Genomic DNA, 24,710 nt, shown 5'->3' on the forward strand with positions numbered 1-24,710 from the left:
TATATATATATATATATCGTCATCATTTTGTCATCATTCACCTGTACATCGTATATCACGTTTCATACAAGGAATGAGACTTCTGCTTTATGGGGTCCTTTATGGGGCTTCTTTAATACGATTATGTGACCTGACAGTCTGAGGTCTGCCTCTGACAGTGATCCATGTGGAGAGGAGCTTGTGATTGTCAGTACAATGCTTTCTTGCTGCTGTGCCTTGCCTAAATGATCGCCATGCGGTAGGCTGCGCTGGAGAATCGCCACTGGCAAATTAACCATCCTTGCGACTTCGGAGCAGACAAAGGACGACAAATATGAGCCAGTTCCCGGACATGTGTCTGTGTTTGTGAACACGTTTCCCCACGTTTGTATTTTATTACGCTGAGAATTTCGGCGGATCCATTCATTACCACCGCCCCTCACTTCTTGCGCAATAGTGAATCCAAGAGAATCTGCCAAATAAAACATTTTAACTAAATATTCACGTTATATCATCAATTCCCTGTAAGTCTGCGATTAATATTTTGCCACATGCTGCACAGCTAATTTTAATTACCGGATGAAAGTCTGGCGAGACTGGATGCATACGCCAAATATTTATGTGGTCTTTTTGTGTGGTCGCCATTCTTTTTTTTCTGGAGGTGCTTTAATATGTGGTTAGCTCACAGACCTTACACCGACATCGCAATGGGGGGATGAGAGGAGAGAAATGGGTGGAGGGGGAAGCGGGGAGCTGCGCCACAGCGGAGAGGAGAGAGCTGAAATCTGAGTGCGCGCTAGGGCGGATAGTGTCCTTCCAAGGTCAAGTCACCTACATTGAATTTTATGAGTTCCGGTTATCCATTCAAAATAAACCTAATATGAACAGACTGCACTGCTTTTTTGCACAGAACATACTGTGTAAATATTTGATCCGTAGTGCTTGGTTCATAGTTCCATTTATTAAACTAAATTAAATACATAAACATAATACTTTTTAATCATGTCATACAACATGAGGCACAAAAAAATGTAATACAGTTCAAGCATCACGTCTCACATAAAAGTCTTTAATCAATACTAAAATAACTATTTAAAATGGTAATAGTTAAGTGACATATCACAAATTTTTATGTGATTATGAACAAATTATTATTCATAATGGTTCAAAATTTAAAAAAAAAAATTGTAAGTAAGGAATTACAGAACTCCTCGCCAAGCTGTGACCTTTTTCCTTTTATTTCAGCGCCTAACATAATCCCACAAATTAGATTGGTTAAATCATTTTTTCTTCTCTTCTAGTGCAAGCAAACTTAAGCACAGACCGCTTATAATTTTATTTTGAAAGGGACAGCAGTCTTTTCCGATTCCATAAGGTAAAACTTCGCCTGCCTTGATTATCTGACGGCTCCAGCGACAGGGAAACACACCCGTCAGCAGCGCGCATTGGAGACAAAAAAAGCGCCTCACGGACAAAGGTAATATGGATGCGCTGGAGAGGATTCGCTTCAGCCGGGTATCACAGTGGATGAGCCGCTTCTGTTTCATTTACCGGGAGACCAATTAGCCCACCTTAATGAGGTGCTGGGATGCGAGATACTGCAAGCTAAAAAGGCGGAAGGCTGCATTTAATCCGTCTGCGGATCCTGTGAGCTTGCAATGGCTGTGGCTGGGCTGTGCAACCGGATAGGGAATAATGTGCCTTTTTATTTTGTGATATTTTCATTATTTTGTGGCCTTTCATTTGGACAGTTACGATATTCGATTACAGAAGAACTAGAAAATGGGGCACTGGTTGGTGATCTGGCGCATGACTTGGGGCTGGATATTCGAAAGCTCGCCACCCGAAAAATCAAGGTAACCTCCAACAGCGGCAAACGCAATGTGATTGTCAACCCCAAAAATGGGAAATTGCTTGTCAATGAAAGGATTGACAGGGAGGCACTGTGCGATTTATCCAGCACCTGCCTCATTAATCTAGAGGTGCTGATTGAAAACCCCACTGAAGTGCACCACGTCGAGGTGGAGATTGTAGATGCCAACGACAATGCGCCGCAGTTCCCCAGAGACGAGTATCAATTGGAAATAATAGAGTCTGCTTTACCGGGGTCTCGTTACCCAATTGAAAACGCTCAAGATCCAGATACTGGGTCAAATTCTGTTCGCATGTATCAGCTTAGCACAAACGACCATTTCGCGCTGGTTTCTAACAAACCCTCTCTAAATACAAAGCACATCGAGCTTGTGCTCAAAAAGCCCCTTGATCGCGAGCAGACGCCTTACCATCAATTAATTCTAAGTGCTGTGGATGGTGGGACGCCGGAAAAAACAGGGACGACTAAAATCAGTGTCCGGGTACTGGACTCAAATGACAATATTCCCTCATTTGACAGCTCAGTGTACAAAGTGAAAGTGTTAGAAAACTCCCCCAAAGACACCCTGGTGATCAAACTGAATGCAACTGACCTGGATGAGGGCACAAATGGGGAGATTTATTACTCCTTCAGCAGCTACACCCCGGAGAGAGTGAGGCAGATGTTCAGCATGGACACTAATACAGGAGAGATAAGAGTGAGAAACAATGTTGATTATGAAGAGACTAACTCCTATGAGATGTACATTCAGGCAATGGACAGGGGCCCCGGTGCTGTGGCAGCACACTGTAAGGTGGTAGTAGAGGTTGTGGATGTGAATGACAACGTCCCTCAGATAGTGTTGTCATCTCTGTCGAGCCCCGTGAGGGAGGATGCCCGTGCAGACACAGTTGTGGCCCTTATTAGTGTTACTGATCGAGACTCTGGAGCTAACAAGCAGGTGAACTTGGAGATCCCAGCAGGCCTTCCATTCAAGATCAAGTCATTCAGAAACTATTACACTCTGGTTACCTCAGCCTTTCTGGACCGTGAGACCACTGATGCCTACAATGTCACTCTGAGTGCCACAGATGGAGGAAATCCTCCCCTATCCTCCCAGAAGACTATACAGGTGGATGTGGCAGATGTTAATGACAACCCTCCACGATTTGAACAGACCTCATATACAGTCTATGTGGCTGAGAACAATGCCCCCGGGGCCTCTTTGTGTACTGTGAAAGCTCGAGATGCCGACATCAAAGAGAACGCACGCATCACCTACACAGTGCTCAATGACAACAACCACGGCATTCCTGTCACCTCATATGTGTCTGTGAAGGCCGATACAGGGGAGGCTTATGCCCTGCGAGCCTTTGACTATGAGTCACTGAGAGAGTTTCACTTCCAGGTCAAAGCCCAAGATGGGGGCATTCCTCCGCTCAGCCGCGTCGCCACAGTCTACATCTATATAATGGATCAGAATGACCATGCACCACTGATAGTCAACCCCCCTGGCAATGGCACGCGCTCCTTGGAGACGGTACAAAAGAATGCCGAACCTGGTGTCCTGGTGACCAAAGTGGTGGCATACGATGCAGACGCTGGTCCAAATGCTTGGCTGGGGTATGTGCTGGAGACAGCCACTGACCCGGACTTGTTCAAGGTGCATGAACACAACGGAGAGATCAGGACCACTCGGAGGATCTTGGAAGACAACTCCACCTCCTTCACTCTAACTGTTCTTGTAAAGGATCATGGCCAGCCTGCTCTTTCCTCCACTGCTACTATTAACGTGGCAGTCATGGAGGTGCCACCAAAAGTGGTGTCTGATCCCAAGAGGATTATGCGACCTCAAGGCCCAATCCCTTTGTCCAAAGTGACCGTCTACTTGACCGTGGCTTTGAGTGCCACGACCTTTGTTTTCCTGGTCACTGTGGTGGTGCTGGCTATTGTCCGCTGCCACGCCTACTGCACCCAGCCTGGGTCCTGTTCCCCATGCTGTGTGTCACAGAAACCCCCTCCAGATGGTGGGAACAGCAGCGTGAGTGCTGGCGGAGGTGGCAGCAGTGGAGCTCCAGGCCAGCCTAATAACAATGTGGTGCTTCGGAGAGACCTTAAAGTGGAGCCTCACTACATCGAAGTACGTGGGAATGGCTCCCTAACGAAGACTTACTGCTACAAGACCTGCCTGACTGCCACGTCTGGCAGTGACACTTTCATGTTCTACAACACAGGACGACCCATCAGCGGCACCTGGGGCAGCGGTGCCGACCGCTTTTTCACCAGTGGAAGTGGATTTGTACGCAGACTCAGCATGCCCGATGCCTCCCTCCAAATCTGCCCAGAGGTGGGTCATGAATTTTTTATTTTTACCTTTTGTTCGCATAGCCGGAAGGTCAGGAACCTTCAAGTTTTAAAAAGTGTCTTGAATTTGACCAAGGTGTAAGCAGTATTAGGCACTTTTAAACATACCAAACCGGACTTTTCATTCCAATATGGTGCCAGTGTGCAGTGTTACCATATTCTCTGTCACTGTCACTTTGTTGCTGCAGGGAGATGACATGTTGCACATCAGGTTTTTACCCTCTCCTGAACTGAATCCCTGCAAGCTTCAGTCTCTTTGTTTAGTTCCCACTTGCACTGCAAACTCACTCAGTGTAGCCTAGCTCAGCACTCACACCGAATTAGTGTCAGTTGTGATGCTTTTCAAGGGTCCTATGTTATTTCTGATGATTCAGAGATTTGTGTTTCACCTTGAGATTGTCATCACGTCTACACCAGGAACAGGTCATGTATCATTCCTACTACTTGGTCACCCTCTTTGCATGCAGTTTTGATTTGTCTGTGTTTTTGTTGTGTTGAGTAAGGCAGTGACATAGGAGCAGTTGGGGTTTCCTGACTTGATTTCTGATTATGGTTAGTTTTGAGGTTTATTTTTATGGCTGTATTGCATTTATGACTTCTGGGTGATTTTTAAAAAAAAAGAGAGAATCATTAATGAGTTAACCTCATTTAATAATAGAGCTTTTTAACTGGCAATATTAAAATCAAGGGTTTGGCTTATGTGATTTCCTGAGCACATTATTTCCATTTGTGTTTATTTTAAAGTTATTCTAAAGTCATTTAGATTATGTCTTAAATGACTCTTGCAAAAAAGTTTGGGGTGACACATTCTGCTTTTATCACTAATGCTTGCTGATGATGCAAATATTCATTTTTTCAGTTATTTTTAGTTTTTTGCTTTTTTGTTGTTGTTGTTTTTTAATTTATATGATGTTGAAGGTTTGGATTTTCCACGAGTTCCCTGTCTTAATTAGCAGGTGGCAGTCTCTGGTAAATTAGTTATTTTAAAAATAAATCTGATCAAGACAAGTGTAGCAGTGTAAATGAAATTAACCTCCACACTGTGTTCATCAGCCTTGCAAATTAAATTTACTCAAATGGGCTGGGTCTACCAGCAAAAAATACTCCCCCCTGATATGAACTAAGGAACATGATGTGCTTTCTTTATCTGGGACACTTGCTGCTGCCAGCGCAGGTTTGTTTCTTAAACACAGCTTTTTTTTAAATTCAGCGTTGTGCATGTGCCTACTCATGAAGAACATGATTATGAAAGAGTCCGGCATAATTAATGGCTGTGAAGCATTAACTTGTAAATGGTAAATGGCCTGTATTTATATAGCGCTTTAGCTCATTAAAACAATGACTTGCCCCTCTATGCCATTTATATTGCAAAGAGGGGGACGTTCTTTGAACTTAAATGTAGAATCATCAGTGAAATCTACAATGACCAAAGTCATATTGGGACTTCCACTTATTTCTGGGAGTCCTAGCAGGCTTTCAATGGTGAATAGCCTCAAGCCCCAGATCTGAACTTCACCAATACTTTTTAAATTTCTGTGCTCATGTGGAATTTTGTTTATCAGGTTTTCAGTGCAAGTATAGAATGTGCTATGTACTATTAAAATGTGTCTATACAGTTACCATTGATTAATGATAATTGAATGTTTTAGATGAGATATTCAGAAAAGGAACACAAGTAAAGAGGAAATACTTTTATAAATACTATGTGTTGATAGCTGAGATAGCCGTATCTTAATATAGCAAGGACCAATGCAGGCCAGAGATAGTGGATGTGGCTGGTCTCTCTTTTTTATTGGAGTTTAAAGGCAATTATTTACCAGAGGGCTGCTGGGAATTTGAAGCACTCAGCTAGGTTCATCAGGAGCAGACAGATTTACTCCAGTGACACACAAACACATACGCATCAGTCTGTACTGTCATCATAGTATTCCTTTAAAGGGCATTACTCTCCCAGCTCACACATTTACAGAACAGTGGAATGAGAGACTGTCCAGAAGCTGTCAATATGGCTTGCAGTCATTGTCCTTATTAAAGTCCTTTCGTGTGTGTGTGTTTGTGTGTTTGTGTGTGCGCGCGCGCGTGCGTGCGTGCGTGCATAAGTGTGTGTGTTTGTGCTTGTAATCAGTGACACAACTGCAGTGTTCCTATCACGTCCAGAGCTGGGATGCGTATCATGATTAATTGATGAGGCCATGGCTCTGCACAGTATGAGATCAAGCTAAACTTACTCTCTTCATCCTCCCTCTCTGTCTCTACCTCTCTCTCCTTCATTTTCTTTTCTCTCGCAACCTCTCTCTCCCTCTTGCTCGCTCAGCCCAAAGCCCCGAATGCTGACTGGAGATATTCTGCATCTTTGAGGGCAGGGGTGCAGAGGTAAGCATTTTCCACGTTAAAGTCTTGTGCAACTTTTTATCATCTCAAAAAAGGTTCCACCTTTCCACTCTACTCATCCTGCCGCCATCTAGTCTGCACCATTAGAGAGACCCCTCATTTTGCTCTTGCAGCTATAGCATATACGATTCCCCAAGCAAATGATTTATTCACATGTTACAGTTACATTTATCCCTACACCTCTATGGAAATGATTCAAAAAGCTACTGCAACACTAATGCTGTAGCTTTTCAGAAATGACTGTGAGTGGCGCCTAAGCATTTGTTTGAACCTTTAACCTCAACCTCTCCCTTTGGGAAAAGGCCTTTGCGGTTCGGTCACTGGATTCATAGCCTTGGTCCTCTGCAGTGAAATACTATATAGGTCATCTACATTCTGAGCATCACTCCCTCACTTGCAGTCTTTAAGCTGGAAGCATGAAGGACAAACAGGCAGATGATGACATTTCCTAGATTATCACATGCACATGTGCTTCAGTGTCTGCATGTACAACTGCCCCTCACCACCACCCCATGCATGCATTTGCATTTCTCTGTGTATCACATATTATTGTGCAAAGATGATGTTTTTTTACATCTCTAAGTTTTTCCACTTCTTATTGCTAGACCAAATCCACACAAAACAACACCTCCAAAGACATATTAAACTAAAACATTTTAATTGTTTTAAGTCTACAAACACTGTAGTACTCTAGCCATGATTATCCTCTCCTAAAATCATGATTTCTAAGATTTGGGCTTGAAACCTCTCCTAGGTATTGTGTCAACAATAGAGTGCTGTGATTTTAGTGTGCTTGCTCTTTCATGAATATTCGAGTATTCCCACCTACATATATCTAATTAATGAAGCACTACACTTTAAGCAGTGTCATTAGCTGCAAATCAGAGAATACTGAAATGAAGAGGATCATAGAAAAAAGCACCAACGATTAGAAAAAATTCTACCCAAAAACAAAACTTAACAGTTTTCCCATGATTATGTCAGAAAATGTCATTTATTTCCCCATAAGTTGATCTAAAAACAGCAGGGACATCAGGAATTAATGTGTTTACTATTCACACGCCTATGCTCTCTGCAAAATTCTCCCAAATTTCATGGTACCAGTGCTTACAGCTCATTTGTGAAGTCATCTTCTTAGTCTAAGTTGATTTAATTGGATATTAGTGTTAATTTGTATGGATCATGTGCACTCTGTCATCAAGTCACTGTTACATGACATGGATTCAGATAAATCATCACTGCAATTTGCCGCTGCCACTTCTTAAATGACAGTGACTGTAAAACACACAGAGACACAGAGATGGCTCACATCAACACTTAGCCACAACACAGGCGTGCTGTAATGTAACAGCATGTAACACCAGCACTGTTGACCCATATTCTGAGTGTAGACAGAAGTGCAGTACATCAGTACTTTCTGTGTCATATTCGTAAACATCAAACTGCTTAGAATACACCTGGTCATTTTTTCTTCATGGGGAAATCAAGATAATGCAGGTTGCAGATGATAGTATTAATGTGCTGCAGAAAACCTAGTCAACAACAATTAACTATATATTTATAACAAATGGATGAGGGAAAAGATTTTTTGCTAGGGTGGGTGTGTCAGTTTTATATAAGCTCATACACTCATATTTAGTCAAATATTTGGACTTTCTGCCAAATGCATTTCCTCAAATGTGATTCTTTTCACACCACGGTGTCAGCATGGTAAAGATAACGCTATACAGCAAGCTGTCAGTTGGCTTCCTTTAGCTTAAAAACTGGAGACCAGGATGGAAAGGGGCAGGTTTGCTCAGTCACTCAGAAAATTGGACAAACTAAAATAATTGTTTTTCTTTCTCAGAACTGAGTTAAATTCCTATTTTTGCACCTAATTGTACCCTTGATAGTCTTTCTCTCTAGCAGCCAGTGTAGGTGAAAGCCATATCTCTTCCTCTTGTTTGGGGGTTGCTAGGGCACTGGCCAGAACTAGCTTTCCTATCATCAGAAGGAGAACTTCTAGCAACCTTGTTACTGCTGGCAGATTCAGGTTGGCTGATTTAGAAAATGCTGATATTTTGGCCTGATTTTCAGACATCTGGGATCGACATCTGTTCATCCTTGGATGCAAACGGATTAACATTTGTTGGTAGGCTTATTGCACTCGTAGAAAAGTACCAAGTGCTCTTTAACTTAAATAGTTTTGCTGTCTTCACTTCACCTGTCTCTCCCCTACTGTGCTTCTTCTAGCTCAGCCCCTGCTAACACACACAAGGTGAAACAAAGATCACAGGGAAGATGAAAAGCTAGCACACCCAAAAACTGATGGCAAAACAAAGTCTCACACTGTACTAAATCTGTAATTAGTAAAAAATTTGATTGATAGACTGTTAAATGACTTTTTCACTGGTTTAACTGATCTTTTTAAAAAGCTCTATATATACTATTGCCATCAGTAGTATTATGTATTTGTATAAACATGTAACAACTACATTAGCTTACATTATGCTATTATATTAAAGTGAATATGAAAGTATTTGTCACTTAAAGTGTTGAATTTCTTTTTTTAAAGGCACACAATGAAACATATGCATTTTATGCATTATTCTATTGTGATATCAAAGTAATTTAGACATATTCAATTACTATTCAAAACACTGAGCATGGATCAGGAAAGTGGCACTGTTTTCATGTAGCAAGGTGTTTGGGCATAGTTATAGTATTTTAGTGTAGTTATAGTGTATACTGGTGCGCACTGTTTTAGCGGTTCTTGATCCTGGTCAACTTCAACCACAAACACAACCACATAAAACAGCTGGTTATCTGGGACAGAACAGCTATTTTCAGTTTCCATTATAAGCAGCAAAGTTTAAAGAGCACTTCATGTAGTCCTACAGTACCGGTAGTCGTCAGTATGCATATTTCTATTCTGTGAAAAGTCGCTCATTCTTTTATGTGCTCCGTCTTTCTTCATAGCTATTCCTAGACCAATTTAAATGCATTACAAAAGCCCTGAGTCTTTAGATATTCTGTCATAGGAGGAAAAGCACAGGTATTCAGCCTGAAGGGTGGGATGGTTTGGGTTTGGGTTTTTTTTTTAAAGTGGGGGTGGGGGGCCTGTACCCACTTACAACAAGACCACATGAATTTATCCACAACTTCTCTTTCTGGAGAGCCAGAAATCCACTGTCAATGTCTAAAATAATAGTATTGCTGTTTGAAAGTTTTTAAGCTATTTGAATACCACTTAATTTGCCTTATATTAAACAGAAATGTCATCTTATTAGACTATTATTTTAAATTGCTCAGTTGTGGATAGATTCCAGGGTCTGCACCAACAATCATTTGAATTTCATAACAAAATCTCCGAACGTTAAGGAAAATGTGTCCTATTTTTAAATATTTGAATGTTTGCAAATTTTTCACTGACTAAATGTGATTGCCTTTCAGTTCGGTCCACATGGAGGAGTCCTCTGTGATGCAGGGAGCCCAGGGCATGCTGGTTCAGAACTGGCCCACTGTATCTAGTGCTGCAGGTGAGTGGAAATGTAGGAATCAGGATACAGGATGAAGATTTTTTAAAACTGATTTTGTGTTAGCTAGATGTAGTTCAGAATATTTAGCTAGAAATAGTTCAGATGCCCAAAATATAATTTGGGTTAAACCATCTAGGTCAAGGTCAAGTTGATTTATATAACACATTTAAAACAACAGTGTTGACCAAAGTACTGTACATTAGAAAAAAGTGTCCCAAGAAAAAGTAGACTAAAAATCCAAAACACAATAAAACAAAATAAAATGAAATGAAATAAAATACAAAACAATAAAATAAAGCAAAGGAAAAAGTTCTACTTTTTGATGGATGACAAGCTGTTTTTGTCCTTACATCATGATATAACTTAAAGGGCAGTTGAACAGTGAAGCCCACTGCCAAGGTCAACACCTTATGCCAAAATTTTAAAGATTTTTTTCCTAAATTTGACAGGTTCCTCTTTTGAAGAAGAACCCGTGTTCAATCTCTACCTGCAACTTTTTTTGTAAGATCATTTTTTTTGGCCTTTTAACCTTTATTGGATAGAGACAGTGTAGATAGACAGGAAAGCGGGGAGAGAGAGAGAGAGGGGAAGACATGCAGCAAAAGGCCGCGGGTCAGACTTGAACCCGGCCAGTCACCTGCTCACCCACTCAGCTAAACCAGCACCCTAATCTATAACTTTTTATCCACCATTAATATTTACCATAAATAAGTAATTGACATTTGTCTCATCATGTAACTGTCAGCAAACAAACAAATTAGCATGTATGCAGAGTTCCATAGGCCAAGCAACATGCATAGTCAGATAGCCACCAGAGCCGTTGGACCCTTATGCAGAGCACTTTCATACCTAGAATATTGTCACTTTCCACAACAGCAGCAAGCAAGAGCTAGAAATCAGAAAAGGCAGCTGTCTCTTATAAGAATGAGTTAGTGAGTGGGTGACAGTGCTGAAAAATGTTGCAACACAACTGATGTGTAAAGAAAGCTGGACTCATAGACCTGTGCTTTACAGAAAGTGTGTCTTAGAGCTAATGCTTAAAAGTTTGTGTGTGGAACTTTACAAGGGCACAGAGGCTGGAAGACTTTGGTAAGCAAGATTTCAAAACCATGTTTCAGCACTGTGAACCGTCCCCCTATTCTTCCACCCCCACTTCCATTCATTGATTTTCTGTCTGGCTTCAGGAATTAGGACATACGTAGACACTTGAGGGTGAAGAGTAGCATCACAGTAAATCACTTGGCAAACCAGGGACAGAATATGAATTTACTGCCTGTCAGTAAACATGAATAAATAAAGATTTTTTTTCTCTCTGTATAAAAGGAAGTTGGGAAATTGTTTGAGATACCAGCTGCATCATTTCCCAGTTCTAGTGTATTCCCCTCTGCCAGAGTGCAGCAAAAAATGTGCAATTTATTTACTTACAGCAGATGGAAACCATCTGGCCAACTCCGCCCCTATAAAGACTCAAATATTGTCTCAAATATTATCTTTAAGCGGAGTGCTCAGCATATTGCGGTCCTTCCAGTTGTTGCTGATGCATTAGGAAATACATTTTTAGAAGTGGCTTAGTGCAATAGCACAGACAGGTTTATCCTCTCTGTTACACGTCATCCTTTATTGTGACACATTTTCACATCTGTAGCAAACTGTTATCACAATGAAGCCTTTAATAATTGACCAATTATTAATAATTGGCCAATTATTAAAGTTCTTCATCTTCCATCAAGTGTTGCTGGAGTTCCTGCATTGTGAATTCTTTCATCCTCTCCATGCACCTTGGAAATAGGTGAAGTTGTGCCAGAAATCTTTGCTGCGATTTATCACAATGAAGTCTTCCGACATGCTGTGATGCATCTAAATGTGGCACCTTCAAAACTGTGTTTATGTAAGTGACCCTTGGTGCAGATGAGGAGACATTTGTCTGATGCCAGAGGGGGAGATGTGCTGTAATCACAAACAAGAAAGTGCCGTAAAAAAAAGAAAGATGTGGCAACATTTAAAGAAACTGTGATTAGAAGATGAACAGAGGAGACGTACAGGGGGATGGAGGGAAAAAAAAGCGAGGTGTGGGGGGATGGAGAAACAGAGAGAGAAAGGTTAAGAGGATTGGCAGGTTCCTGCAGTAGTGGTGTTGCTAGGGAACACCATGTGACCTGTTGCCTGGCAACACTGTCTAACTGAGAGATTGCTGCAGCAGCCGCACCCTCCATCAGCAGGGAGTGGGCGAAGGCAGTTTCCATAGCAACCGGTCATATCTCTGAATGGAATATTTAGAGACAAAAAAACAGAGGCGTAAAGGGGAAGGGGACTTGGCAAAACCATGGTTTTAAGAAAGAAAGAAAAGGCATTTTAGAGGATATCAGGTGGAAAAGCAAAGTTTATGCTTCCTATGCAGAATACATGTGGTACATGTCACATACATGTACGAGCACTGTGACTGTCGCATTTCAGTGTGCCACAAACCATCAGAGGGATTCATTTCAGATGGAACCGTGTCTCGGAGTAGCCTATTTTAAATGTAGGTTACACCAAATGAGGCTTCCGACACCCTTATATTTTCACATCAGGTGCCACTACATGCTCCTCGCTATACTTCCCTGCTCACTAGCAGTTACAGTGTAATCCATTTGCTGTGAAGTATAGGCTGTTAAAAAGAAACACTGGCTGGAGCATGTTAGATAAACAGCAGCACAAAGGCAGCAAAGCTCTTTAAAATTTTGCACTCTGTGACATGAAGAGCTTATATACACCTAAACAGGAAATGTCTGAATTAAAACGTGGGTTGTTTTTTAAATTAACAGTGCCAGAGGTCTGGATTTTTTTCAAGCAGTGCATGAAGCCCTAGAATGTTCCAAGACACTAAGGCGATACCCATTTGTTTCGGTATGCTGTGTCAGTGGATATTGTACTTCTCTGTACATCATGCAGAGAAATACAAACTTTTTGACCTCTGCTCTGTGTATACTATATCCACACACATTTGGTACTCTAAGCAGGTAATGGTAACATGGTTACAAATCAAAATTAAAATTGTAGAAAATCTAAAGATCATCCAAACATTTATTTACTACAGATTATAGATCCAGATGTTTCCACCAACGCAAGTAGCAACATTTCAGGATGAAAAATTAAGCAGCGCTGGCTCAAAGGTTAAGCCAATCCCTCCCTCCCAATGGTAAATTGCCAGACAGCAGAAATAAATGTTTTTACAGCCTCTATGGAGACCAGAAATTATTTGGCCTTTATGGGAACTCTAGAGTGAGTTTTAATATATTGAGATCAACTGTTTAAATTGCTTAAAGGCTTAACACTATGTATTATTAGGCCCATGGCCCCTTTGACTGATAGGTAGACGCTAAGCTTTACCTCAGCTAATTTGAGTCACTTAACTGGAAGTCTCTCTGGTACCTTCTGGAGTATTTTTAGTGTAGTTATCTAACAAATAGTATGGTTTGCTGTGAGGTATAGACCTTCTAAGAGTTTCTGCTTGAGTTTTGATATTTGACAACTGATATCTTTATATCCATTGATCCAAATATGCTCACTGCTTGCTCAAACCCCACCACCACCACCACCACACACACACACACAAAAGAACACAAGCCATGCAGGCATCAGGCCTTCAGAACAGGAATTCACAAACAGTGTGACATCACATATCACATGGATAAGTCTCTTTTATATACAGTCTATAGGTGAACTTCAGGATTTTCCTTGGCACCTGAAATGTATTTAAATAAACTTGATATTCCATGAAGATGAACTCCTAATTTGACCTTCCACCACCAGAATACAAACTTAAAGTACACAAAATGTTTCTAACTCGTATGGTAATCATTGAATTACACCGACTACATTATACATAATACATGAGGTTGAAATGTTAATGACCTTTTAATGGCTTGTTCTCAACTACTGTGTCACCACTACTGTCCAAACTACTGTGTCACGTGTAATTTTATGGTGAAAAGTAAACTGCAGGTTATAACGCTTGCCCCAAATTAATTTTAATACTGTGTTTTCACATTGCATGTTTACATACATTAACCTGTAAAAATGAAATGTAAAATGTGGAAAGAAGCAAAAAAATCACCTTCCTTTAAGAGGACTTATCAGGAAACAGGAAATGGTGTGTCTGTTACATAAAAATGAACTGTATACTATGTATAGAGCAGTAAAGTGCACTATATTTTCTTCCGCAGTTTTTCGTGCATCTGAGCAGCTATCTTTTCATATTTTATTACTTAAAGTTCTTTCTTCTCCACATGAGAAGTAGACTTTCTCACTTTAGCAATGGAATCAGATAAATCAGACTTTGTTGAGCACAGATTAAACATATGGTAACAGACCGTCAAATGGTATAATCCTAATCCTAAAACGACTGGCATTAGAGTTTATTAGTAGTAAGTCCACTAATGTTAATGTGAGATAATAGCATCTGACACTAAATAATTACTAAGAAGCTGGTTATTTAAGCAAAGAAACAAAAAAAATGCAGAAAGTTGTGTGAATTTTAAGAAAAAAGGTCAACCAGATTACTCTGCATGCCTTCAGTAGTGATACCCAGGTGTTAATGTGGCCTGGAAGGATCTAGAACAGCAGTCCAGCTCCCACAGTTGGCGACTTATAAAATCTGATAGGCAGGTTAATGCTTATTACTATTGAATGAGTTCATTTTCATGCGCTGCAGACTAGCATTGCTTTCAGTGACAGCCTGGAGGTATTTGCTCAGTGGTAAGAAAATAATGACATCCCACAGCGCGCTTACACTTTCAACACATCCCGTTTTTCCTTTCTCTTCCCTGTGATGCGTTCACGGCGCAGACGTAAAGTTGGTAGAAGTGCTTAACTAGCTGCTGAGCAGGAGGGAGCATAAACTCGAATGTATCTTTTCAAACAGCTCAACAAATATCAGCAAACAAACAAACGCTTTCTGCACAGTTTGTCACAAAATGCATCCATCAGATAATTGCGGTATTTCCCACAGAGAGAAAATAAAACGTTAATGTGTGACACTGTCAGAGATGGAGAAACATGTAAGAAAGAGAGGAAAGGAGATCATTTTCAAAGGACTGCTCAGCAAGTTAAATTTTATAGACTAGAAACTTGAATCTTACATGTTATACCCTCATTCGTTTTAAACATCGGTAAAACATATAGTTGATATAGTGATGCACTATGCTGGGCTGGTTACGTCTAGGGTACTATTACTAGCTTATACTACAATAAGGGTAGCACACAGAAATGTATATTTAAGATGATGATGCCGATTAGATTCACTCACTGAATCTACCTTTTATAATTCCTCATTACCCCATTAAATATCACCTTAAATCTTGCTGAATTCATTTGGCTAAAGCAGTGAATATTGGACTAGCAGCACAGGTCAGCTGATCGCAGTCTACATGCAAAGAAAATTCTACTGAGCTTGCTGAACAAATTATTATTTGACTTATTTCTAAGTAATTCTTTCCCCCACGTTGCACTGCGACACCCAAGCTTCCAGTTCCCCCATCTGCCAAATCCCAATTTGACCCCTGGCTATACCCCATTGTTTCTGTTTTATTTTGGCTTTTTTTCCCATCACCTTGTCTTCTATGTGCTAATTATAAAATGTTAAACATGTGTAATAATTAAATGATCACTTCTGCAAGCAGAAACTAATTCGAACTAATAATTTATTTCTCTCTTATCTGACTACTCCTTCTATATTAAAATCAATGACCCTTTCTGGCATTGTAGTTTCTTTATTTAATATCTAATGTACTTGCAATGAGTCAATGATAAATCCTATATGAAGCATGCCTATACACTTTATATGCTCACTGAGGTTAAACAGCACAATAATGCAGAGCGACTGACTGACCAGTTCAGTAGAGATCATTACATCTGCTGTCATTGTAGCCTGTACGTGTTATATATTTTTATACTCAATGGACTCGTTGTGGGGACTTTGTGGGACACTGTGCGTCTGAAGAGCGCACATTTTCAAAATAGTGTACTTCCCAGTGGGGCAGTGGTTGAAATCATTTCAGCACTCCAGCAATGTCATAAATAGCCTACAAAGAAAAATCAAACAGAATCTTTTTGTAGGGGCCCGTTTTTGATCTAAATATTATCCAGGCTGAAAGTAGGTCAGCGCAGAGGGAACTGGTGTGAGCCTGAGAGCGCCGTGTCTGCAAAACCCGCCCACCCCCATCTTTCTTACTGCCTCTCTCTCATTCACGCTCTCTCTCCCTTCTCTCTCCGTCTTCATCTCATCTAGCATCCGCTTTCTTTTTGCATTACGAAATGTATGACCCTTTGACCTCAATAGATGGGTCCTTTTCTCACGTTTCAAAATAATTATTCAATATAGGCTATAGATCCCTTCTTCATTTTTATTTTTTTTTGTCAATTCGCAATCTGGGTTCCTTAATCTTTCACATCCATGCACTGTTGAATCCTTGTCTCTGGCTTCCAATGAGAGTAGGATTATGCTGCAGCCATCATCCAAATACAAATCGCACTGCCAAGTTAAACATCCCTGTGGTTTAAAGGTTAGTCCCCTCCAGTCCCCTTCAGTGAACTGGGTTGCATTGCTCTCCTTAAAGTATATGAATCTTGGCTATTGTCAGGCCAACATTTAACCCTGTAATGCCAAATGTCATGCTTCTACCACTTACAAGCAAAACGATCAAAATATCGCTGCGTGTTAAGGTCGCAGTGAAAGAGTATACAACGCGTATGTGTAAATGTACCAACAAAATGCACCTCATTGATAAAAGATTAATGGAAAATTGATATCAGTCAATATCAGTCAAGTTACACATCTTTACCACTTCTTTCGATAATTGATGCTTTCATTTGAGATTTTACTTCCTTAATATGTCTTATATAGATTTGATTTCAGCTTTTTTCTCCTTTTTTGTCATTTCAATTTAACTTTGCTCTTTCTTTAACATTTCCAAATTATTTTGGTCTGTGATATTGCATTTATTTTATTTAGCTGAGTTTTTCATTATTTGGCTTTTGGGATAGTTTGGCTTGGAAGCTTTAGAAACAAATGGATAGCTTTAGCCTAGCTCTGATTAAAGGTATTTAAGTCTGCTTACTAGCATCTCTATGGTGCAACTGGGTACCAGATAATGTGATGTTTTTTAAAAGTTAATTTTTTTTTTAATTTATTTATTTTTTTAATCAGAATCTCTCAGCTAGAATGCTAAGTATATCGATCCCCTACAGTTTTAAACAGTTCCTTTAACAAATAAATAAAATGTAATGAATTATTCTCTTTTCTTTGTTTTTCTTTTTCCTTTTTGTTCTTTTCCATTTTTTAATCACGCTTGTGTAGATGGAGAAGGTGGTGGAGAGCTATCACCTCCAGTGGGCGCTGGAGTTAACAGCAACAGCTGGCACTTCAGATACGGCGCTGGACAAGGCTATGGCCTTCCTCAGCCCCTGAAACCAGGAGAGATTCCACCTGAAGCCTTCATCATTCCTGGATCTCCAGCCATCATCTCTATCCGCCACGACCCAGGTCCTGTGGATGACAAGGGTGAATTCATAAGCTTTGGCAAGAAGGAGGACGCCAAGAAGAAGAAAAAGAAGAAGAAGGACAAGAAAGATAAGAAGGAGAAAGGAAAAGATGAAAGCGGTGATGACTAGAGAAGTGGTGATATGACAGCAAAGCTATTAACAAACTACCCAATTTCAGAGCCAGAAAAATAAGCCAAATGCATATTGTAGAACCAAGGGAGCCTCCTTGCACCATATTTGCATAGACATTGTATAGTGGCCAAATCCTCATTAGACCAGGCCTGGCTCCAAACGTCATGCGAACTTGTTAAACAAATGCTCTTTATCGAAAGAATGGACCAAATTACACCAGAAAATGATTTATTGTCTTAGATTAGCCTTTGTGATTTGCTGCCCACCCCCACTTCCCCAACCCCTTCCCCCACCCCCAGTTTGTATAACAACAACAAAAATAGCACCCAAAAAAGGTGTACTATTTGTAACGACCATTGTCCACTGAGGCTGCCTGTGATGACATCTCTGGCCCTCCTCCTTTTTGACTAGTTCAAGGGTAAGTAAAAAGTAAAAGAAATAACTTTAAAATTAAAAAAAATAATAAACGGGGCTATTGTCTTCAGTATTATGGAGGCGTTGTAGAAAATCTAAAAATGTGGGCTTTTATAAAAAATAAATACGTAAAAAATATAATAAAATGAGCAAAGACAACAGCATATAGTATGCGTAGCATAGGATTAGCACCTTTGAGACTACAAGGTGCCTGAAAGAAGTTAGACCACGCTCAATAAAGAGCTCTGTTTCAGTGTAACATAGCACATTGTGGAGGCTGAGGACCTGGACTGGGTTGCACCAACTATGCGCAAGTTTGTTCCCAGGTTAGGGTATAAAGTGGTGGCCTCATAACTGCTAATTCCTTTGCAATTAGCATGTCACTAAATTCAATGATAGAGTAGGTATTAAGACGTGAGTTCAAAGGTGAGATCTTTTGATATTATTAAAAGTTAGAATGAGTAGCAAATAAGTAATAGCAATATACTGGATGGTTTTGGGACTAGATTGGCATAAAACATGGCCGATTCTCATTTGACTTTTAAAGGAAAATGCTAGTATTTGAATGTTTTAGTCCACTTTCTACCAATCATTTTTAAGGCTAATCATTTTCTAAAGCACATCATTTTGTTTTTGGAAATTCTATTGGGTTTTTTTTTACCTGTTTTTTTTTAATGGACTATAGCACAAAAATGCATTAGCTGAGACTCGGAACTGTTTCACACTGAACACATCGAATTTTGTCCTTGCTTTAAGCCGTATTTTCATCACACTATAGTGTAGCTACTGCACTGACACAATTAACCAGATTAGGTACAATACCTAAGGCGAGTCTCAGCGTATTATTTTTCACATTCCATGGAATCTAATGCCAACAAAAAAGGAATGACACACTAAATAGTTGAAAATAGCCCAAAGTGTTTGTGCAATGTGTAGACAATGGACAGAAACATTCAAAATCATGGCTGTGGCTCTTCAAGTTGCAAAACAGCAGGGAACTGCTAAAGAAAAAAAAATGCTGCGTGCAGAAAACTAGATTCTTTATTGTTAGTGAGTGCATTTGTGTGACTTGTATCATTTGCACCTGCTTTATTGCTTGCTTAATATTTTTAGCGTTTACTTAAGGTTACGTTTGGACAGATTTCTGTAGTGGTACCGCTTGTAATTTTAGCAATGCCTGAAATGGGATTGTGGCGACTTCGGCCATAACTAGGGAACCTACGTGCAGCTGATGCAACCAGCCCCTGACATGGCTTCTTCTCTTGGAATATGACACAGGTTAATGGGGTCTGAATTAGCACACCCAGTCTGAAACACACATTACTGTACACAAACAATGATTTTCTCTCCGCCGCTTACACACAATCCAACAAATCAAACATACGCACACATGAACACATAAATTCAAAATACACGAAAAGAATACGCAGCCCTTTGTGGAAACTCCAAAAACTGAAGGCCAATGCCACCCTTAACATGGGAGTGTATTATATGGCTAGGAAGCAGGAACGCTGCTTGTCGCTTCATTTCTGTTCCGATCCGTCCTCTTCTGTCTTTGAATGTTAAATAGTTGTTCTTTAAGCCTTGCGCCACTGCCTCGCCTGCTTCAGTGCTTGTAGGATGTGCTTGCCCGCCGCCTGTTTCCTCGCTCTACTCCTGTTTCCTCAAATCAACATGGTTGGACATCTTTCCACTTTGCTTCAATGAACTGTACAACAGTAACATGTGTGTATTTGCATATTTACACAGATACAGACACATAGACATATAGACACATGTCACACTCTCATAGACATTTTTTTTGTCTCAACTTCAGCTGAGTTTAGGCGCTTCTGCCAGAATGTCTCCTCTGGTTGCTCATTGTTGAAAGCTCTGTCATCTCTCGCATGACTTGTATGCACTGAATTGCGAAGACGCCTGAGAGCTTAGCAGAAACTGAGATTATGCTGTGCTAGATATGAGGCAAGATGGAGTGAGAGTCAGAAAATAGTAGTCATAGTAGTCCATTGTGTAGATACAGTGTAGGAGACAAAGAAACTATTGGGCAAGTCATTTCTCCTTTGCACAAGCACATGTATTGCAGTTAACGCTGACTGGGAAGTACAGTTCAGCTGCAGTACAAAGAGGCTGGAGGCTGCATTCAAATTATGATAATTACTATTATAATAAAAATTGTGACTGAAAGGTGACAAAAGTTCATTGGCTTCACCTGGCATCACCTTAAAATTTCCCTTTTTTTGCTTTATGGCTCCACATGAATATGGGGGGAAAAGTTTGCTGGGAAGTTTTGGCACTGATATTGTGTATAAACATAGTGTGGTAGAAATGGGAGCAGCGTCAACATGATTGAAAGTGTCATAAAATCTCACCTCACTGTTCCTTTTATTAGACCACCATATTACCGATCACTATAGGGGTATATAGGTGCTGCTCAGTCCTTCCCATGCACACTATTCCCTCCTCACCTGCCCTGTTCTTCAGGTGTACTTCTGTGCTGTCAGATCACCAAGTGGCTGTTTGCATGTTATAAGCAAAGGAAACAGATCCTATATAGATACTATATATATATATACATAGATATGTTTTTCCACTGGGAAATGCGTATTGGAATATTTACATATACCTCTGATACACATTCTCAAAGACAATACACACCTCTCCATACAGACACAAACATACAGTAAATACAGAGATGGCAGCAGCAATTTGTGGAAAAACCTAAAAGAAACACATTTTTTTATCATGTTGAAAATAAATTTAATCTTCTAGATATACATAATGCTATTGTGTTATGCTATGAAATGCCTTTTTTTCTTTCTGTTTTTACCCATATGATTTTCATGGATAAGAAAATCAGTCCTTAAACTAACTTGTGTTCAACTTTGAAATGATGATCAAACAAACACTATTGTGAAATTATATAATTTGCTCACCCTCCGTACCTTTCCCTTGCCCAGTAGAGAAAAAGGCAGAAAAATAAGAAAAAAAAAATCAAAATACAAAAAAATGAAATAAAAAAAATAATAAAGTTGATGTATTCTCTGCTTGTGTATAGTGAATGTTCCTCAGTCGTTGGGTGTGGCGGTGAGTGGCACATACCAGTCGACTGTGACAGTGCAGATCTGTTAATAACTTTTTTGTACACCTGCTCATCATTGTAAAGGTGATCATAGTGATTCTTATGATTTAATCAATCTGGTAATGTGTTTTGTTAATACGTCACAAATAAAGTTTTTTTTTTCTTAAATATCTCAAACAGTGTTTTGAATTCAGTTGAACTAACAGCTTATTTTCTCCTTCAGTAGACTGTGACGCCCTTTTTTTCCTCTCCACTTTCGCAACAGTGGAATTTTGAAATGTGGGAATGCAGGAAATGAGAAAATACAGCATTAGTATCCGAGGTCAACAAGATCTCAACATTTTAAAGTTGGCAAAGCCATGAAAAGGGGACTGGATGATGATTAACGTGGGACTTTAACATCCCTTCTATTTGAACAAAGACTTGTCTTTCTTTAGGAAAATAGGAAAAGCCTTTATCTATTCATTGCACTGGCTCCATCTGTCTGGAGAAGTAATTAATGCACACCACCCTTCCTCCGCTTTCTTGCTGCAGCCGACCCATACTGTTCATATTTAATAAGCATTTTGTTTGCAGCATATGTAATAACTAAAAAGGCTTTCTTTTTGTGGAATTAATATCTAAAGACATCAAATTCTACTTTAAAGATGACTTTATTCTAACACAATTAATTCTGAAGACACTTGTGCATAGGATTGTGACTTTCCTCCATTCCTGGGTAGCACAGGGGGGCAGTGGTTAACAAGAAAGTCCCTGCTTCAAACCTCATGGTCACCTTTTTCTGTATTAGCATTCTAACCAGGCCTGCTGGCTTTCTTCTGGGTACTTCCTGGCAATTCAATTCAATTCAATTTTATTTATATAGTGCCAAATCACAACAAAAGTCGCCTCAAGGCGCTTCATAGAAAAAGGCTTTCTTTTTGTGGAATTAATATCTAAAGACATCAAACTCTACCTAAAAGCCTAAAAGCACGTATGTTAGTCTAACTGGGGATTTTAACTCATTAGTGTGAGGTAGATAACGTGGTTAAAGTGCATAGAACAATGTAGTGCATGAATCTATGGTTAAATGTGATTTAGGTATGTCTGAATTGCTTTGAGCGGTCAGTATGATGAAAAAAATGTTACATAAATGTCAGTCCCTTTCCAACAGACTGATGATAATTAGCAGTCATACTGACATGTTGTCAGTGATGTAAAAAATAGAAGAGGAAGAAACAGTGAAGGGGCATAATTAATGTTTATCTGCCCTCTTGTGGCAGTTTTTTTAAATGCAGCTTTAAAATGAAAAACAAAATTGCTAATTTAAGTGTTTGGATTTCATATTACAGCTGTATGGCACGCTATTGAACCTCACTAAAATATGTTTTCACCATTGTGACTCAACAAGAATATAGCACTCTGGAAGCTGCTGAATTGCATACAGCTTTTCAGTAACTTCTCAAATATTTGATGGCAAGGGCAACAACTTTAGACTTACAAGAAACACCCTAACGGGTCTGCAAAAGACTTATATGATCCAGACAGAGTCACAAGCCATGTCACTTCATCACCTTTGTATAACTTAATTGGTAACTACAACCAAACTCTCGATAGTCATATTGCATTGTGACAAATGACAACAAGAGTCCAAGGATTAATAATGTCGCTCTCTCTGATTCACATGTACAGACTATTATCAGGAGTTCTCATGGTTTAAAAAGATGGGCTATAATTATTCTAATATGTCATTATATTTGCCTAAAGGAAACATGTTTGAAAAAAAGAGAAAGAGCCTTAGTAAAATGTAAATGTATGTGCATCTCTTAGACCCACATCTAATATTCGAAGCCCACTTGTCAAATTATCAGTCTATTGTCACCACGCTAACAAGGCAAAATACAAATATACACCCTCGCAAGATTTTTTTTTTTTAAAGGAAAGCGATTTTCCTTTTCAAATGTCTTCACTAAAGCATAACCAACTGTTATGATGAATAAATGCAAACCACACAAAACTCTTACAGTGACAGTTAAACCGTTTTCACTGTAGGCATTTTCCCTGATACAATACTGTGTAATTGCCCCGAGGCTATGAGATAATATTTTATTCACAAAGTCAGCCTCATGTTCCCTACAGCTGCAGTGATGGAATTTGAGTGCAATCTCTTGAAATCAGAAGTCAACACACAGCCTGGTTTCCATAGTCAAATCTGCTAATATCTGATGATAACAATAGTCTGATAAATAATTATATTACACATCATATTTCTCATCTTTCCAGTCTAAACGGAGCTGACTACCAACCAAATTATTAGTTAGCAGCCAGTCTATGCTATATATTACCTATATAGAGTCACAGAATGGATGCATTTTCCTTGCGCAGCAGGACTTACATTATTTTAATAGATTAGTGTATGAATATAAAACATTAAAGTATTAGAATATTCTTAGTTTGATTTCATTTGCTTTTGTATTTAAAGTTTTTGGAGGTTTTAACATCCATGACAATCCTCTTCATCCTGTCTAATTTATCCTTTCTTTTCTCCTTTAATTTGCAGTGCTGTCTAATGCTGGCTGAAGATTTAATCTTGTGAAAGTAATAACATTGTAGGAGATGATGCAATGCAAAAAAATCATTTCAGGTGCAAAAGAATCATGAACATCAAAACATACAGTAATAAAACAACTCATTCTTATCTTTTTATTTTAGGAATATATTATTTAGAGATTGTACAAAGATCAGCTTGTGGGGATAGGTTAATTGATTAATCCAAATTGTCACTAGGTGTGAATGTGAGTGTGAATGGTTGTCTGTCCCTGTGTGTTAGCCCTGCGACAGACTGGCGACCTGTCCAGGGTGTACCCCGCCTTTCGCCCTATGACAGCTGGGATAGGCTCCAGCGCCCCCCGCGACCCTGAAAAGGATAAGCGGAAGCAAATGGATGGTAAGATTACTTGACTATAATCAATGTTATGATGTCCATAATAGTGCATAACCTGATTTATTTGACAGCAAATATAAACATTACCATACTTGATTATTCATAATTTCAATATATCCTATGAATATCCTGTTGATGCAGGCATGGTGATAAATTATGTTAGAGGCTGTGGGCTCTAGTGTCCATAAACTTAAATGACATACATCAAAGGGCTTATATACGACACATTAAAATCCATAAATGAGAAACATTTTGATGTTTTATCAATTATTTGTCAGATGTAAAAATACATGGTTTTTAAAATACACATTAAATACACATTAATTGATATTAAATTAAACTTTTATTCACTTAAAACATGTACTTGAATGTTGCATGTTTGCTATGGAAAATAATATTTTTTTCCATTATCCCAAGACAATATTCAAATTGTTGTTATAATTAAAGAAATTTGCCAAAAGAAAAGAATTCCACAGGGCTCAACTGCAGTACTTGATAAAGGTAGAAACCATGCTTTAATGTCAGCAGCAGGAAAAA

The 24,710-nt window shown here is 39.4% G+C and overlaps 1 protein-coding gene across 2 annotated transcripts; it reads left to right on the top strand.

Moving 5' to 3' along the window:
* The first annotated feature begins 1,386 nt into the window (after positions 1-1,386).
* Positions 1,387-21,418, top strand: LOC102214807 (protocadherin alpha-C2-like). Of its 2 annotated transcripts, XM_005737903.1 has the most exons (4): positions 1,387-4,178; positions 6,510-6,568; positions 10,019-10,104; positions 17,441-21,418. In XM_005737903.1, the coding sequence occupies exons 1-4, from the start codon at positions 1,638-1,640 to the stop codon at positions 17,752-17,754; spliced, it is 3,000 nt and encodes a 999-aa protein (XP_005737960.1). In that variant the 5' UTR covers positions 1,387-1,637; the 3' UTR covers positions 17,755-21,418. The 2 variants fall into 2 exon arrangements, with proteins under 2 accessions (XP_005737960.1, XP_005737962.1); XM_005737905.1 differs by lacking the exon at positions 6,510-6,568 and having other exon boundaries at positions 17,441-17,503.
* Positions 21,419-24,710: the final 3,292 nt, after the last annotated feature.

This window comes from Pundamilia nyererei, unplaced genomic scaffold (genome assembly GCF_000239375.1).
Source record: "Pundamilia nyererei isolate P.nyererei 1_Seehausen unplaced genomic scaffold, PunNye1.0 scaffold00080, whole genome shotgun sequence".
In the NCBI taxonomy this organism is placed as follows: domain Eukaryota; kingdom Metazoa; phylum Chordata; class Actinopteri; order Cichliformes; family Cichlidae; genus Pundamilia; species Pundamilia nyererei.